The sequence below is a fragment of the Chlorocebus sabaeus genome, chromosome 9 (genome assembly GCF_047675955.1).
Source record: "Chlorocebus sabaeus isolate Y175 chromosome 9, mChlSab1.0.hap1, whole genome shotgun sequence".
In the NCBI taxonomy this organism is placed as follows: domain Eukaryota; kingdom Metazoa; phylum Chordata; class Mammalia; order Primates; family Cercopithecidae; genus Chlorocebus; species Chlorocebus sabaeus.
Genome location: NC_132912.1, coordinates 100,310,526 through 100,327,543, shown reverse-complemented (window position 1 = coordinate 100,327,543; position 17,018 = coordinate 100,310,526). Strand labels below are relative to the sequence as shown.

General features: G+C 48.8%; 1 protein-coding gene across 2 annotated transcripts in view; it reads right to left on the bottom strand.

Annotated features, from left to right (window-relative positions):
* Nucleotides 1–55: 55 nt before the first annotated feature.
* Nucleotides 56–17,018, bottom strand: part of UBTD1 (ubiquitin domain containing 1) — a 64,073-nt gene continuing 47,110 nt past the window's right edge. For both annotated transcript variants that reach the window (XM_007963733.3, XM_038009404.2), the window contains 2 exons: nt 3,133–3,360; nt 56–1,126 (listed from right to left, as the gene is read on the bottom strand). In XM_007963733.3, coding sequence (XP_007961924.2) covers nt 741–1,126; nt 3,133–3,360 — 614 coding nt within the window. In that variant the 3' untranslated portion in view covers nt 56–740. The remainder of the gene's footprint in view (nt 1,127–3,132; nt 3,361–17,018) is intronic.

The window sequence follows — 17,018 nt, the reverse complement described above, 5'->3', positions numbered from 1 at the left end:
AGAGCTCCAGGAGCCCCACAGGGCTGCAGGAGAACTCAGTCAAATGCCAGGCAAGTGAGAAGGAGCAAAAGGCTTTATTGATAAATATGCAGATATGTCTGTCCACAGGGACCTGCTGTGGGGGCCATGACGAGGCTGCAGACCTCCCACTGCCTGGGTTATAGCCAGAACATGGCCCTGTGCAGACCCTGCCATGACAGCCCAGCCGTCCACCACCCGCCTCATCTCTGCCAATTGTGCTGGGGGGCAGGGAGAGGCAGAGGCCCGCCTCAGGCTTCCCGAGCCCTGGGGCTCACGGGTGGTTCCCTCCCTTCCAAGGGAGTGGCACTGTGCCCAGGGGAGAGCCAGGGGATGGGGGCAGAGGAGGGAGACAGCAGCTGCTTCAGACCCTGAGCAGAAAACCAGAGTGAGCACAGCTGGCAGCACCAGATGACAGATCTGGGCTCCAGGGGCCTCCTGGCTGGCCCTTGTGGCTCGAACCTGCTGCGGGAGAGAGGCAGGGTGAGGGCCCCGTTCGCCTTTTCTCTGACAAGGTTGCAAGGCCTGTGTGTGGCCGCCTGCTCCCTGGGTACCGGGAACTGGTGGCACGTAGTGCCCTGAAAGGCAGGGTCCCTTCACAGCTCGCCCATCAGCCAAACTGAGGGGAGGGCCCCTGCAGAAAATGACAGTACTGGAAGGCAGCAGCAGGGCAGAGGCCTAGTGCTCCAGGCGGGGCCTCTTCCCAGGGGTCCGTGGGCCCATCAGTCCTGGGGTGGTGGGGGCTGGTTGATGATGACCTGGATGACAAAATCTTTCTGGATCTTGGTCTCCTGGAGCCGTGTGCGGTCTGTGAGCAGCTTCCCGGAGAAGAACCACCGCTGCCACGATGGCTCGATGCCCTCCTGGGCATGCAGCTGCCTCTTGAGCTGCCCCACCGTGTCGGGCAGGCTGGCACTGAGCCTCACGTCCTTGCCTGTGGACAGGCGCACCTTCAGCGGGAACTCACGGCGCACGCTGGGTGGGGGCTCGGGGGGCTCCAGGCTCTCTTCCTCCGTGTGCTCCAGGAGCAGGTTCACGGGCGGTGACAGGCAGTAGATGGGCAGCTGGTAGCGATTGCCCAGCTCATCGTAGCATTCACAGAGGGTGCCTACAGGAGAGGCAGGGCTGTCAGAATCAGCTTGGGGATCCACTATCATGGATTAAATGTTTGGGTTCCCCCAAATTCATATAGTGAAACTCTAACCCCCAATGTGACTGTATTTCGACACAGGGCCTATAGAGAAATAATTAAAGTTAAATGAGGTCATAGGGTGGGGCCCTGACCCTCTGGTCCGCTGATCGGAAGGATGGTTCTTTTTTTTTTTCTTTTGAGACAAGATCTCCCTATGTTGCCTAGGTTGATCTCAAACTCCTGGGCTCATGCAATCCTCCCACCTCAGCCTCCCGAGCAGCTGAGACTACAGGTGTGCTCCACTGCCCTGGCTTACAGTTCTTGTAGAGACACTAGAGCACTGTCTCACTCTCCACTCGCTCCCCATGTGAGGACACAGCAAGAAGGCAGCCACCTGCAAGCCAGCAAGAGAGTCTTCACCAAAACCTGAACTGGCCAGCACCATGATGCCAGATTTCCCGGCCTCCAGAACTGTGGGAAATAAATGTCTCTTGATTAAGTCACCCAGCATGTGGTATTTTGTTACAGTAGCCTGAGCAGACTAATACACCTGCCATGGCCACCCCACAGTCAGATCTCCCTAGGACAGCCTGATGACTAGGTGTACAGGACTGGAGTTTGGAATACCTGAGCTGGCATCCCAGCTCCACCAGGTGCTGGCTTGTTCATCCTGGCATATTATTTTTCATTTCTTCACATGTGCCAGATGCTGGGGTTACAGGAATGAATGAAACAGCACAGCTCTGCTTTCCATGGGCCTTAGTGTCCTTACTGGTAAAATGTAATGCATGCAGAAATATGTTTATTGTCTCTTGAGCACCTACTAAGTGCTGGGACTGGACTAAATCATGTTATATGTATCTTGCTGAATCCTAATAATTATCTCCCCTTTACAGTTGTAAGGCACTCAGGCTCTAAATCTGAGAAGCTCCTTGCTAAAGGCAACATAGTTAGGAAAGGGAAACATTCAGACTGAAACCCAGGTTTGTGACCAGGCACAGTGGTTGCCACTTGTAATCCCAGCACTCTGGGAGGCCAAGGCGGGCGGATCACCTGAGGGTGGAAGTTCAAGACAAGCCTGACCAACAAGGAGAAACCCTGTCTCTACCAAAAATACAAAATTAGCTCGGCCTGGTGGCACATGCCTGTAAACCCAGCTATTCAGGAGACTGAGACAGGAGAATCACTTGAACCTGGGAGGCAGAGGTTGCAGTGAGCCAAGATCGCACCATTGCATTCCAGCCTGAGCAACAAGAGTGAAACTCCATCTCAAAAAAAAAGAAACTCAAGTCTGTGATTCTAGAGCTCCACTGTTACCCTCTGCTTTACATGGCCCCATAAGGCTACTATGAACTTATGTGAGCTAATGCAGTGGAAGTTTCTAGATCAGTGTCCAGCACATAATGACCCAATAAAAGGTCAGTGCCTTTGGGAGGTCGAGGCCAGTGGATCACTTGAGCTCAGGAGTTTGAGACCAGCCTGGCCAACATGGTGAAACCCGGTCTCTATTAAAAATACAAAAATTAGCCAGGCGTGGTGGCACATGCCTGTAATCCCAGCTACTCAGGAGGCTGAGGCAGGAGAATTACTTGAACTCAGGAGGTAAAGGTTGCAGTGGGCCGAGATCCCACCACTGCACTCCAGCCTAAGTGACAGAGTAAGACTCCATCTCAAAAAAAATAATAAAAAATAAAATAAAGGTTGGTGCCTTGGATGTTCTAGGGTCCCAAAATGCATTTGTGACACTGCTTTGCAAGTTTGTTGATGTCTTTCTGTCGTGTCATTAGGCAAGCACAGACTGTGTCTCATTTTCTCATTTTCCTTGTGTACCCACTCCTGGTCCACGCTCAGTAAGGGTTGCTCGAAGGAATGAACACGTGAGTAACCACCTGCCCCACCGCTCCACACCCCTCAACACCCTCAGACTGTGCTGGTGACCCCCGAGCTCCAGCGGGGATAAAGCCCTGGCCCTGCCCACTTACCATGAGGCAGGGTGATGCTGGCTCCATCCAGGATGGCCTGGGCCAGCTCGTGGTCGTTGGCTTCAGCAGCATAGGCGGCGGCCTTGAGGGCATCCCAGATCTCCTTGCGGCCCTCAAAGGCAGGCGCTGTGTCCCAGAACTCATCCCGTTTGCTCCGCAGCTGCCCGTCAGTCATGGGGTAGTCGCTCTTCCACTTGAGCCGCTCTTTCTTCAGGGGCTCATTGCGTCCTGGGCAGGACAGAAGGAGAGGCTCAGCATCTCTAAAGCTACTTGAGCTGCAACCTGCCCTCTCCCTCCCCTACCCTCCCAGGCCAGACCCTGAAACCCTGCTGCACTGGCTACTAAGTATTCAGGTCTCTGAAGCCCTTCCTAAATAGCAGGGAAGAGTCAGGAAACTTCACATAACCAACCTAGGGACATAAAATAATTGTGTCAGCAAAGCATATGCTACCATTGTTTTTGTTGCTTTTTTTTTTTTTTTTTGAGATGGAGTTTCACTCTTGTTGCCCAGGCTGGAGTGCAGTGGCATGATCTCAGCTCACTGCAACCTCCGACTCCCAGATTCAAGCGATTCTCCTGCCTCAGCCTCCTGAGTACCTGGGATTACAGATGCCCGCCACCACACCTGGCTAATTTTTGTATTTTTAGTAGAGATGGGGTTTCACCATGTCGGTCAGGCTGGTCTGAAACTCCTGACCTTGTGATCCGCCTGCCTTGGCCTCCTGAGTGCTGGGATTACAGGCGTGATTGAATGAATGATCATGTGGGGCAGGGCGCGGTGGCTCATGCCTGTAATCCCAGTGCTTTGGGAGGCAGTAGGATCGCTTGAGCCCGGCAGTTCTAGACCAGTCAGGGCAACATGGTAAAACCCTGTCTCTACAAAAAAATTTTAAAAAATTAGCCAGGCACGATGGCACGCTCCTGTAGTTCCAGTTACTACTTGGGAGGCTAACATGGGAGAAATCACTTGAGCCTGGGAGGTTGAGGCTGCAGTGAGCTGTGATCGTGCCACTGCACTCCTTCCTGGGCAATAGAGCGAGATCATGTCTCCAAAAAAAAAAAAAAAAAAAATTAATAACAATTTTAACATCTTGTTACTAATGTCCCACTGTATAGTCACAAGGATTTTTTTAAAGAAATCGTAATCAACAAACTCCCCCCAAAATTCCTGCAGCATCTGACAAATAAAACAATTCTGTCAAATGTCATTTTTCTGGTTACCCAGCTCCAAGTGACCTCCAAGACAACTCCAAACCACAGTCAGGACTGAGGGCAGAGGCGTCTCTCAAAGGCTTTTGGAGGCTCAGTCATCTCAAAACTAAAGGCAGAGTGAGCCACAGGAGTGAGATGTGAAGCACTCTGCTTCCACTATAACTCAGGTCCTACGCTGAGAGGCAGAACTAAGGCTAGGGGCCATCACCAGATTGCTCCCACTGGCTGGGGCAAAAGGAAGAGAATAGCAGGCACTGACCTCCGCTGAGAAAGAATCCCAGGCAAGGCTTTATTTATATACACGATCCCATTTCATCCTTGCTTAGGCAGTAGGTATTACTATTGCTATTTCACAGGTGATAGGACAGATTTAGAGAGATTAAATGACTTGCCCCAGGTCACATAGTGAGTGAGGGTTCTACCTCAGGTCTGACTAAATCCTGTAGTTCACCATCGGAATTCACAGTGTAGGGGCAGAAAACTCTAAAGCTGAACATTTAATTTAAAGTGTTCCTGGGGTGGTGAGGTGGCAGAAGGAAAGGCAAACCCTCTTTGGAGGAAAATAACTTCAAACCAGGCCTCTAAGAATTCCCAAGATAAAGTTCCAAGAAAAATAAATAAGGTAATAGAGTTTTTAAAAAAATCTCAATATGCAAGGAAATAAGGCAGTACAAGCTTTACTGGCAAAAACAGCAGACGAAAGAATCAGATTTGCAAAGACTTTGGATAGATTATGAAATACTGAGTTAAGGGATGAGGGCCTTAAAAATATGAATAAGAGATTATAAAGAATGATCAAGGAGATTTAAAAAATGTTTAATTTTTGTGGGTACATAATATGTATAACCAATAAGATCTTAAAAGAACCATATAGAACTTCTAAAAATGAAAAATATAGGCCGGGCCCAGTGGCTCACACTTGTAATCCCAGCACTTTGGGAAGCCAAGGCAGACGGACTACTTGAGCCCAGGAATTCGAGACCAGCCTGGGCAATACGGCAAAAACCTGTCTCTACAAAAAATACAAAAAAATTAGTCGGGCGTGGTGGCGTGCACCTGTAGACCCAGTTACTTGGGAGGCTGAGGTGGGAGGATCACCTGAGCCCAGAAAGGTTGACGCTGCAGTGAGTCATGATCATGCCACTGCACTCCAACTCCAGCCTGGGTGACAAAGTGAGACCCTGTCTCAAAAAAAATAAAAATAAAATAAAAATAGAAAAAGACAATATAATTGAGATTCAGATGTCTTTTTTCTTTCTGAGAGACAAGGTCACTCTGTTGCCCAGTCTGGAGTGTGGTGGTGTCATCATAGCTCACTGCAGCCTCAAACTTCTGGGCTCAAGGTATTCTTCCCCAGCAGCCTCCCAAGTAGCTGGGACTATATAGGGGACACTATGTCCTGCTAGGTCTAAAATTTTGAACTGAATTTCCAGAAGGATACAATAGGGAAAATGGGAATGAAGCAACATTCAAAGAAATCATGGAGATGTCCACTCCCCCTAAATTGATCTATAAATGTAATACAATTCCAATATAATTCCCGTCAGTTTTTTCCCAAGGAACGTGGCAAGCTGATTCTAAATTTTATATAGAAGAACAAAGATGCTCCTAGAAAAGAATCAGGTGGGAGAAGTTGTGCTGCCATGATCAGCATTAATTATAAAGCTACAGTTGGCACAGTACTGGAACAGGGACAGACTGTTGGACAAAAAAAAGCCAAACCTGGTAAAATATTTGAAGAGATTTATTCTGAGCCAAATGTGGGGGCCATGACTTGTGATGCAGTCTCAGGAGGTTCTGGGAACACGTGCCCAAAGGGAGTTTGGATTACAGCTTGGTTTTATATGTTTTAGGGAGACTGAAGACATCAGTCATTACATGTGAGATATACATTGGTTTGGTGTGGAAAGGAGGGACAACTTGAAGGGGCGGGGACTTAAAAGGTCATAGGTGGATTTAAAGATGTTCTGGTTGGCAATTGGTTGAAAGAGTTATTATCTTAAGTCCTCAAATCAACAGAAAGGAATGTCTGGGTTAAGGTAAGGAGTTGTGGGCCAGGCGCGGTGGCTCACGCCTGTAATCCCATGCTTTGGGAGGCCAAGGTGGGTGGATCACCTGAGGTCAGGAGTTCGAGACCAGCCAGGCCAACATTGTGAAATCCCATCTCTACTAAAAATACAAAAATTAGCTGGGCGTGGTGGCAGGCACCTGTAATCCCAGCTACTCAGGAGGCTGAGGCAGGAGAATCGCTTGAACTTGGGAGGCGGAGGTTGCAGTGAGCCAAGATTGTGCCACTGCACTCCAGCCTGGACAATAAAAAGTGAAACTCTATCTCAAAAAAAAAAAAAAAAAAAAAAAAAAAGATAAGGAGTTGTGGAGACCAAGGTTCTTATTATGTAGATGAAGTTTCATAGGTGGCCGCCCTTAGAGGCAATAGATGGCAAATGTTTCCTATTCAGACTTTTAACAGGTGCTGGATTTTTAGCTAATCTCTTCAGGATCAGAAAAAGACCTGGAAAGGGAACGGGATTCTTTACAGAAAATGTAAACATACCCCATAAGAGATAGTTTTGCAGGGCCATTTCAAAATATGTTACAGTCCATTTGAAGGTACAGTCCATTTGAACTTTTATATGGATGCACTTTCTTGCTCGGCCCCAACCTTGTCCCAGATACCAGCCCTCTAGGCAACTATCTTCCAGTCCTCCAGCAGGCTAGACAGGAAATTCGCCAGGCTGCTAATCTTCTCTTGCCTACTCCAGATTTCCAGCCATATGAAGACACCCTAGCTGGACAATCAGTTCTTGTTAAGAATCTGACCCCTCAAACTCTACAACCTCGAATGGACCGGACCCCACTTAGTCATCTATAGTACATCAAATGCCATCCACCTGCAGGACCCTCCCCATTGGGTTCACTGTTCCAGAATAAAACTGTGTCCATTGGACAGCCAGCCTGATCTCTCCTCTTCCTCCTGGAAGTCGCAAGTACTCACCCCTACTTCCCTTAAACTCACCTGCATTCCTAAAGGATAACAGTAACCTTTAAAAGCCTAACACATCCTTTCATTTTTATTAGGTCCCTTCTTCCTTACCCTACTCTTTACAATAGGCTTTATGCAATCACCACCCCCACAACTTGGATTGCACCCTGAAAACTTGTCATCCCTACTATCTTCTGTCTAGTCATACCCCTATTCGCCATTCTTAACTACTCGTAAATGCCCTGTCCCTGTTTACACTGCCAGTTTACACTATTCCTCCAAACCATCGTAGCGGCTGTCTCCTAGTACTATCCCTAATCTGCCACTCTTGACTCCCTCTTGGAGTGGATAGATGATCTTTGCTGACAGGGCACCCTCCAATATTTTCACCCTGATGAAGCCCTTTTTTTCACTTTTCTACTCACTCTTATCCTTGCCCCCATTCTCCAGTCACTCTTTACCTCTCCCTACCTATCTCCACCACACTATCAATCTCACTCACTCTCTCCTAGCCGTTTCTAATCCTTTAACAAACAATTACTGGCTTTGCATTTCTCTTTCCTCCAAAACCGCTGAGGCCTCGATTTACTCACTGCTGAAAAAGGAGGACTCTGTATATGTTTAAATGAAGAGTGTTGTTTTTACCCAAATCAATCTGGCCTGGTATATGACAACATAAAAAACTCAGGGATAGAGCCCAAAAACTCACCAACCAAGCAAATAATTATGCCGAATCCCCTTGGACACTCTCTAATTCGATGTCCTGGGTTCTCCCAATTCTTAGTCCTTTAATACCTGTTTTTCTCCTTTTATTTGGACCTTGTGTCTCTCATTTAGTTTCTCAATTCATACAAAACCACATCCAGGCCATCACCAATCATTCTATATGACAAATGCCCCTTCTAACAACCCCACAATGTCACCCTTACCCCAAAACCTTTCCTCAGTTTAATCTCTCCCACTGTAGGTTCCCACACTGCCCCAATCCCCTCGAAGCAGCCCTGAGAAACAGCGCCCATTCTCTCTCCACACCATCCCCCAAAATTTTCGCCGCCCCAACACTTCATTACCATTTTGTTTTGTTTTTCTTATTAATATAAAAAGACAGGAATGTCAGGCCTCTGAGCCCAAGCTAAGCCAGCATATCCCCTGTGACCTTCGTGTATACATCCACATGGCCTGAAGCAACTGAAGATCCACAAAAGAAGTGAAAATAGCCAGTTCCTGCCTTAACTGATGACATTCCACCACTGTGATTTGTTCCTGCCCCACCCTAACTGATCAATTGACTTTGTGACAATACACCCTCCCTGCCCTTGTGATAGTGTACTTTGTGATATTCCCCCACCCTTGTAAACGTACTTTGTACGATACACCCTCCCCACCCTTGAGAAGGTACTTTGTAATATCCTCCCCGCCCTTAAGAAGGTACTTTGTAATATTCTCCCCATCCTTGTGAATGTACTTTGCAAGATCCACCCACTGCCCACAAAAAATTGCTCCTAACTCCACTGCCTATCCCAAACCTGTAAGAACTAATGATAATGCCACCAGCCTTTGGTGACGCTCTTTTTGGACTCAGCTCGCCTACACCCAGGTGATTAAAAAGTTTTATTGCTCACACAAAGCCTGTTTGGTGGTCTCTTCACACGGATGCGCATGACGCCGAGTAGCTGGGATTACAGATGTGTACCACCACACCTCACTAATTTTTGTATTTGTAGTAGAAACAGGGTTTCACCACGTTGCCAGGTTAGTCTCGAACTCATGACCTCAGGTGATCCACCCGCCTCAGCCTCCCAAAGTGCTGGGATTACAGACATGAGCCACCACGCCTGGACTGTTTTAATGTTAATGCTGGTCAGTTGTGCCTGAACTCCAAAGGGAGGAGAGTATAATGAGGCCTGACTCCCCTTCCCATCATGGCCTGGACTTGTTTTTCAGATTTCTTTGGAATCCCCTTGGCTGAGAAGATGGGTCCATTCCGCTGGTTGGAGGACTTAGAATTTTATTTTCGGTATACAAGACAAATGAGAACAGAGAGCCCAGAAACAGACCCAGGTGTGTACAGGAACTTGCTTGCAGTGAGAAGGAATATTCCTGTTGCAGGTTGGAGGGGAAGATGACTATGTGTAACAAATGATGCTGGGACTATGATGGAAACATGAACTGCAATCCCCACCTCGTGCCAGCCACGAAAATCAAAACCAGGTTATCAAAGGCTTAGGTATGAGGGACAGAAAGGACACACTGAAGAAACTGAAGGTTACAATTTCATCCAGATATTTTTTATGAAGTTTAGCCTGGAGGTGTTTATGCCTTGACCAAGGAAGTTGCTCCATGTCATGATTTCTGGACTCCTTTTCTCTTTCATTATTTAGCAGGGATGATCCCCTAATAAGAGCTTTGATCCACCAGGAGTCACAGTAATTATACAGTGACTCCCTCAGGGACCCCTGGGTGTGGGACTTCTGCCTCTTCCCTAAACAGCTGTTTAGCTTCAATGGCATTTTAACTTCTTGAGCTGAATCTATAGTTTCCCTGCCTTCCTTCCTCTTTTCCAGATGTCACTTCTTACTGGTCTCTGTCTATCTGCTGCTCCTAACATGGGGAGAGGCCAGGCCCAGCTCATGGGCCACTCCTAATCTGCTGAGGGCTGAGAAAGGGCACAGCCAAGCTGTCAGCACTGTCTACAAGAGAGGCTTCCCACAGAAGAAAGAGACCAGGCTTTGTGACATTTAAAAATGTTCACTGTTCGGCCAGCATGGTGGCTGACACCTACAATCCCAGCACTTTGGGAAGCTGAGGTGGAAGGATCACTTAAGGCCAGGAGGTCACAATCAGCCTGGGCAACAAAGCAAGACCCCTCGTCTCTACAAAAAATAAAAAAAAATTAGCCGGGCGCGGTGGCAATGACCTGTAGTCCCAGCTACTCGGGAGGCTGAGGTGGGAGGGTCACTTGAGCTCAGGAGGTCAAGGCTGCAGTGAGTTATGACTGCACCACTGCACGCCAGCCTGGGTGACAGAGTGAGACCCTGTCTCATAAATAAATAAATAAATAAATTGCCGGGCACAGTGGCTCATGCAGGTAATCCCAGCACTTTGGGAGGCCAAGGCAGGTGGATCGCTTGAGTCCAGGAGTTCAAGACCAGCCTGGTCAACATGGAGAAACCTTGTCTCTACTAAAAATATAGGCATGGTGGCAGGCGCCTGTAATCCCAGATATTCAGGAGGTGAGGCAGAAGAATCGCTTGAACCCCAGAGATGGAGGTTGCAGTGAGCTGAGATCATGTCACTGTACTCCAGCCTGGGTGACAGAGTAAGATTCTGTCTCAACAACAACAACAACAACAACAACAACAACAAAACCCAAAACAAAAACAGACAAAATAAAATGTTCACCTTTGGGCTCTGTGCCCGACAAGTGAGGCACTAGACTGTGACACAAGGACACCTGAGCTGTAACTGTGCCCATGCATCTCATTTTCTCTTGAGAAGACTAAAGAACTGACCTTTAAAATAAACAAAGCTCTATGGTGGCCCCTTTCAAAGTCATCACCTCAGGAGGCTACACACGTGCCTGAAGGATGCTGCCTTGGCTCACAAACCTCCTGAGCTCCCCTAGAGTAGCCTTCAGGGTCGCCTCCCTGCTACACAACAGCAGCCAGCTTTGCTAGCAGTCATTTCTATGCTTCTCCCCCACTGACAGTCACACTGTGAGTGAGCCTCTCCAAGTATTAACAGTGCCTAATTAATGCAGTGACCCAGGATACAGCGGAGACAAACTCTTCACCCTCCAGGTAGGGCCTCTGTGGCTGAAAATCTTAGAATGGTGGGTGAGGGGCAGGGGGCAGGCAGGGTTAATGTAAGCTGAGCCCCAGGAGTCCAGCCATTGCCTTCTCAGTCATCACTGCACCTCAGAGCCAGCAGAGGGCAGCCACAGCACCTCTGGACTGGTGTTGTCTCTCTTCATCAGTGGGTCAAACGCTGCATAAAAATAACTCACCAAGTTCTCCAGGCCCAAAGTTAAGCATGTATAGGAGACATGCCCAGACGTTTGCAGCCCTACACACGGGTGCTTACAATCTTAGCCACAGATACAGACAAACACAGAAAAGGAAGTTTTTCATCTAAGCATATGAACAAGTTGATGATGAACATATTAATTTCATTCACTTAAAAAGATATTGGCTGGCCATGGTGGCTCACGCCTGTAATCCCAGCACTTTTGGAGGCCGGGGCAGGTGGATCACCTGAGGTCAGGAGTTTAAGACCAGCCTGACCCCATGGTGAAACCTCATCTCTACTAAAAATACAAAAATTAGCCGGGCGTGGTGGCACATGCCTGTAATTCCAGCTACTCAGGAGGCTGAGGCAGGAGAATTGCCTGAACCTGGGAGGCAGAGGTTGCAGTGAGCTGAGATCGTGCCACTGCACTCCAGCCTGGGAAACAAGAGCGAAACTCAATCTCGAAAAGTCAAAAACAAAAACAAAAAGATACTATATGGAGTCAAAAAAGTTGGGCAGTGGAAAGTGTGAACATTCATATGCTGCACAAATTGGCGCATGTCTCTGGGAGGGCATTTGTATGGTACTGAGGAACTTTAAAATGTTCATCCCTTTGGCTCAGCTATTTGATTTCCAATAATTTATTCTAAGAAAATAATCACAAGTGTGTGGTGAAGACTTATCTAGAAAGCTATTTAACTCAGCACGTTTTTAATAGGGAAAAGCTAGGAACAACCTAATGCACAGGCCAGGAGAAAGGCTACATAAAATATGGGCATCCTTTCGAAGCATTGGCAGCAGCCACTCTGTAATGGTGATGTAGGATGCTGAGTAACACGGGAAAATGTCCACAACATAGTGAAAAAAGGTCCCATACAGCAAGTGCACAGTGCTCCAGCTTTTAATTCAAAAAAAGTATGTATTGGCCAGGTGTGGTGGTTCAACCCTGTAATCCCAGAATTTTGGGAGGCCGAGGCAGGCAGATCACTTGAGGTCAGGAGTTCAAGACCGGCTGGGACAACATGGTAAAAACCCATCTCTACAAAAATTAGCCAGGCTTGTTGGTGGTGTGCGCCTGTAGTCCCAACTACTCGAGAGCTTGAGGCAGGAGAATCGCTTGAACCGAGGAGGCAGAGGTTGCAGTGAGCTAAGATTGCACCACTGCACTCCAGCCTGGGTCACAGAGCGAGACTGTCTCAAAAAAAAAAAAAAAAAAAAAAAGGTGTATAATTAATATTTTTTGTTTGTTTTTAGATGGGGTCTGGCTCTATCACTCAGGCCACGTCATGATAGCTCACTGCAGCCTCAACCTCCTGGGCTCAAGTGATGCTTCCACCTCCGCCTCCTGAGAAGCTGTGATTACAGGCATGCACCAACATGACTGGATAATTAAAAAAAAATTTTTTTTTTGTAGAGATGGGGTCTTGCCATGTTGCCCAGGCTAGTCTCAAACTCCTGTCTTCAAGTGATCCTCCTTCCTCAGCCTCCCAAAGTGCTCAGCTGTATAATTATATACATTAAAAAGACAGGAGGGCCAAGCACAGTGGCTCGCACCTGTAACCCCAGCACTTTGGGAGACCGAGGTGGGAGGATCGTTTGAGCCCAGAAGGTCAAGGCTGCAGTGATGAGCTATAATTACATCACAATACTCCAGACTGAGCGACACAGTAAGACCTGGTCTTTAAAAGAGAAAAAAAGCTGGAAGGATTTATATCAAAATGTAAACAGCGGTTATATTTCACTGGCAGTTACCGATTATTTCTTCTTGGTTTATATTTTCCAAGTTTTCTACAATAAGAACTTATTACTTTAATAATAAGAATAATACCATAAAAGTTGTTAATTAGGAAAGATGATACTTGGAGTTCTGGGGCACAGCCATGGAAAAGTGGGAAGAGTTTGGGGAGCCGACGGTGGTGGTGACTTGCTAAGCCCATGCCCTGTAGGATATCAGTTACTGACAGCCCCCCAAGGCTTTGTCCAGGGCCAGGAAGGTTCTGCTGGTTTCAGCAGCAGGAGCATTTAGTAGCTTCTACTTACATCTCCACCTGTCCTAGATAAGCTTCAGGTCAAAGACAGAGTAACAGAAATGGTTCCTGTCCTTAATGAAGCTGACAAAGACATACAACCTGCACAGGGAGGCCACAGAGCAACACACACACAAAAAGCATGCGTTTCCGCGATTGTGCTGGGCACAGGACAGTAACAGACATTTTTTGTTTAAACTTCTTTTTTTTTTTTTTAATAGAGAGAGGGTCTCCCTATGTTGTCCAGGCTGGTCTTGAACTCCTGGGCTCAAGGGATCCTCCTGTCTCGACCTCCCAAAGTGCTAGGATTACAGGTGTGAGCCACCATGCCCCACCAACATTTGTGATTGAAAAGAAAATGTACACGTCTGCGTATAGAGGCAAAGGCTGGGGTCCCAAAGGGTGGCTGAAACCTCCCGTATGAGGATCTCCTGGGGTGCTGGTTCAAAATCCAGATTCTCAGGGCCCACCTCACACCCATGGAACCAGTTACAGGGGCTGGGCTGGGGTATGTATTTGATCTGACTTAAAAACCTATCTGTAAACACAGCAACACAGGAGTGGAAATGGCAGGCCCAGCCATACCTTAACATCAACAGTTCAACACATGGTCTCCAGAGCTGCTGCTAAGAGCTGATTTGGAGAGGGAAGAGGGAAGAGAGCAAGAGGGCACCACGTCTGGGCTGGAGGAGGATAATGATGGTGGACGCGGTGGTTTGGCCTCGATAATGAATGGTGTCTGGTGATGCCACCCCCAAGGGAGGGCACCGAAAGGAGAGTGGGAGACAGAACATTAAAGGTCCTCTCCAAGTTGCCCAGAGCTGATGCGCATCTGTGAGTGTGTATGCATGTGTGGGTGTACTCCCGCCACTCAATTCACACTGCTGAACTCAGGATGGCTACACAGAAGAGGAGATTCCAAAAACACAAGGAAGGATGGCAGACCCTGGCTGAATAGATCCCACTGCCTCACACAGTGCCTGGCCCAGCGTGGTTCTCAGCAAGTATCTGCTGAATTGAGAAAGGAACTGACCAAGGCGCAGTGGGCAGGTGGGGAGGGGTGGAGGAGTTATGGCTCACTGCAGCAGCAGGGAGGCAGGTGAAAGCAGGGGAGAGGTCTGCAGGGGAGTGGCCCCTCCTTCACTTTTTGATCTCACACCCCAGATTATTCTTGTGACTTCAGGGACTGGAATAAGTGAGCCACTGGGATGTGACACCAAATTTGAGATCAGCCAAGGGGAGCAGAGATTTCCCCAGTCAGGCCACCCAAGCCAGGAGACAGCCCTATTTATACCTGCGGCAATCCCCAAGCTGTTCCACACTGAGTTACCAAGTTCTGTCCCCAAGCCCTTACTCCAGGGATGGGGCCAACAGTGTCCTTCCCAGATGTACTGATTATGTGACAAGTCTGGGCTTGCTCTGGCTGGTGTGAGAGACAGGGCTCTCACACCGGACGGCAGAAAGCAGGAACAAGAGCCTCCTTGCCCCAACAGCCTGGCAGGCAAGGGCCCTCTGGCCAGGATACAGACTCAAATCTCTCCTTTCTCCCCTCCCACCCCAGCAGTCACAGCTGAAACACAGGTAGTCTCAAGTGTCCCACCTGGCAGCGGGAAAAAGGGGTCAGGAAGAACACAGGGGCCAGAAGGATCAGCCCAGGCGGGGAGGGGCGAGCCAGGGGGTGTGGAGCCCAGGTAATCCCTTCAGGAAGCGTGATATTTATAGTTAGACTTAGCTGAGATGACCCTCAGAGCCTGGGTAACTTTTGAAGGGAAAGTGCTGGCCCAGCTCTGGTCAGCTGGAGCCTCCCACGCTCTGGGATTTGGTGGCCTCTTTACAGGCCTATGGGTCTTTCCTCCTCTCGGGCCCCAGCTCAGGGAGGGAAAGGGGTGGAGCCAGTTGCTAAGTGACGGGCCAGGCTTTCTAACGGGCATCTCTGGAGGCACAGTGGATCCCAGGTGGCCCTAAGCAGAGCTGAAGGATCAAGGCAGGGTGGCACCCCTGAGGGCCCGATTCTCGGCTCTAGGATGATGCCCAGCCCACAGCAACGGAAATTCTCTGTGATGATCTTGTTTGTCTGCCTGAGGCTGGGACCTCCTCCAGTTCATCTTTTTGATCCTAGAGACAGGGTCAATGCCTGGCATACTGCACGGGCGAGTGAAATGGGAAGGCAGTTTAGGAAAAGGAGGAGGAGCTGGAGAGGGGAGGCGCAGATCAGATGGGAGAGTAGACAGAGCTGTCTGCAAGAAACCCCTGCAAAGGGGAAACAGAGGACTATGTTTTGTGAACAAGCTTCACTGAATAGGAAGACGCAGGAAGAAAGGGGGTAGGTGGAGGTGGGAGTCCAGGAGGGACAAAACCAGTCACTGAAGTAGGTGTGCAGTGAAGAAACCTGCTGGAGGAGGTGGGCCCGGATCCTCTGTGGATCCTCTGTGGCCACGGGAGAGACAAAAGTGCAGCCAAGAGAAACAGACCTACCCAAGGCCTCGGTGCGTAGGCAGCCACAGATATGGACAAGGGGGCACACAAGCGTGAGGAGACAGGGTGTGCTTTCATGGTGCTGCACACAACGTACACATTCACAGGGTCGGCCACCCGGCTGGGCTCAGGCAGAGCAGGCCTTTTTTTGCTCTCTGGCCCGTGAGTCCAGCCTGGCGGCCCTGGCCACACCTGGCCAGGCTGGGGGAAGGGTGGTCTCCCAGAGCTGGGCACTGACCAGCCATCCCCCCCACCTTTTCCGGAGGAAAACTGGCCTATCTGATCTCCATTACAAACAGAGCCCCCAAATCCTCAGGATCTAACTCTAGGGTTTTTGTTTAGTCTTTTTCTGAGACAGAGTCTTGCTCTGTTGCCCAGGCTGGAGTGCAATGACACAATCTCGGCTCACTGCAACCTCCACCTCCCGGGTTCAAGTGATTTTCCTGCCCCAGCCTCCCAAGTAGCTGGGATTACAGGCACGTGCCCCCACAGCTAATTTTTGTATTTTTAGTAGAGATGGGGTTTCGCCATGTTGGCCAGGCTGGTCTTGAACTCTTGGCCTCAAGTGATCCTCCTGCTTCGGCCTCCCAAAGTACTGGGATTACAGGCGTGAGCCACTGCGCCAGGCCTAACTCTGGGGTTCTATCCTGCCACGCAACTAACATGTTTTCTAAGGCTGCTTTGGAGAGAATACTGTATTTCGCAAGTGGAGTCAGACATAGGTGTTTGGGAAATTACCGCACTTCCCTTGTTTAAGTACCTATGTCCCTTTCCTGTAGTCAACACACTCTCATCTTTGCCATGTACTGACATGTTTGCTCTCATGTGCAGCCAGAATCCTAGCTTGAACACGAGCAGTTCCAGTGTTAGCAGCTCTGGAAGGAACGCTAATTACATGTGCTTTCTGACAACCTGGATCATGGATAATTATGTATGTGTAAAGAGACACTGTAGCCTCTCTCTGCAACCTAGCTACTCACATGTGGGCTTCAGAGATGGACAGTGGGGGTTCTCTTTGGCTGCTGACCACCTTTGTGACCGTGGGTGGATGACCTCACCATCCTAAGATTTGGTGTTTCCATCTGTAAAAAGAGTATGTAACTCCCACCTAATGGGACTGCTGTAAGGATTAAATGAGACCACTCTGCCCAGTGTTGAAAAGACAGTAGCTATTGTCATTG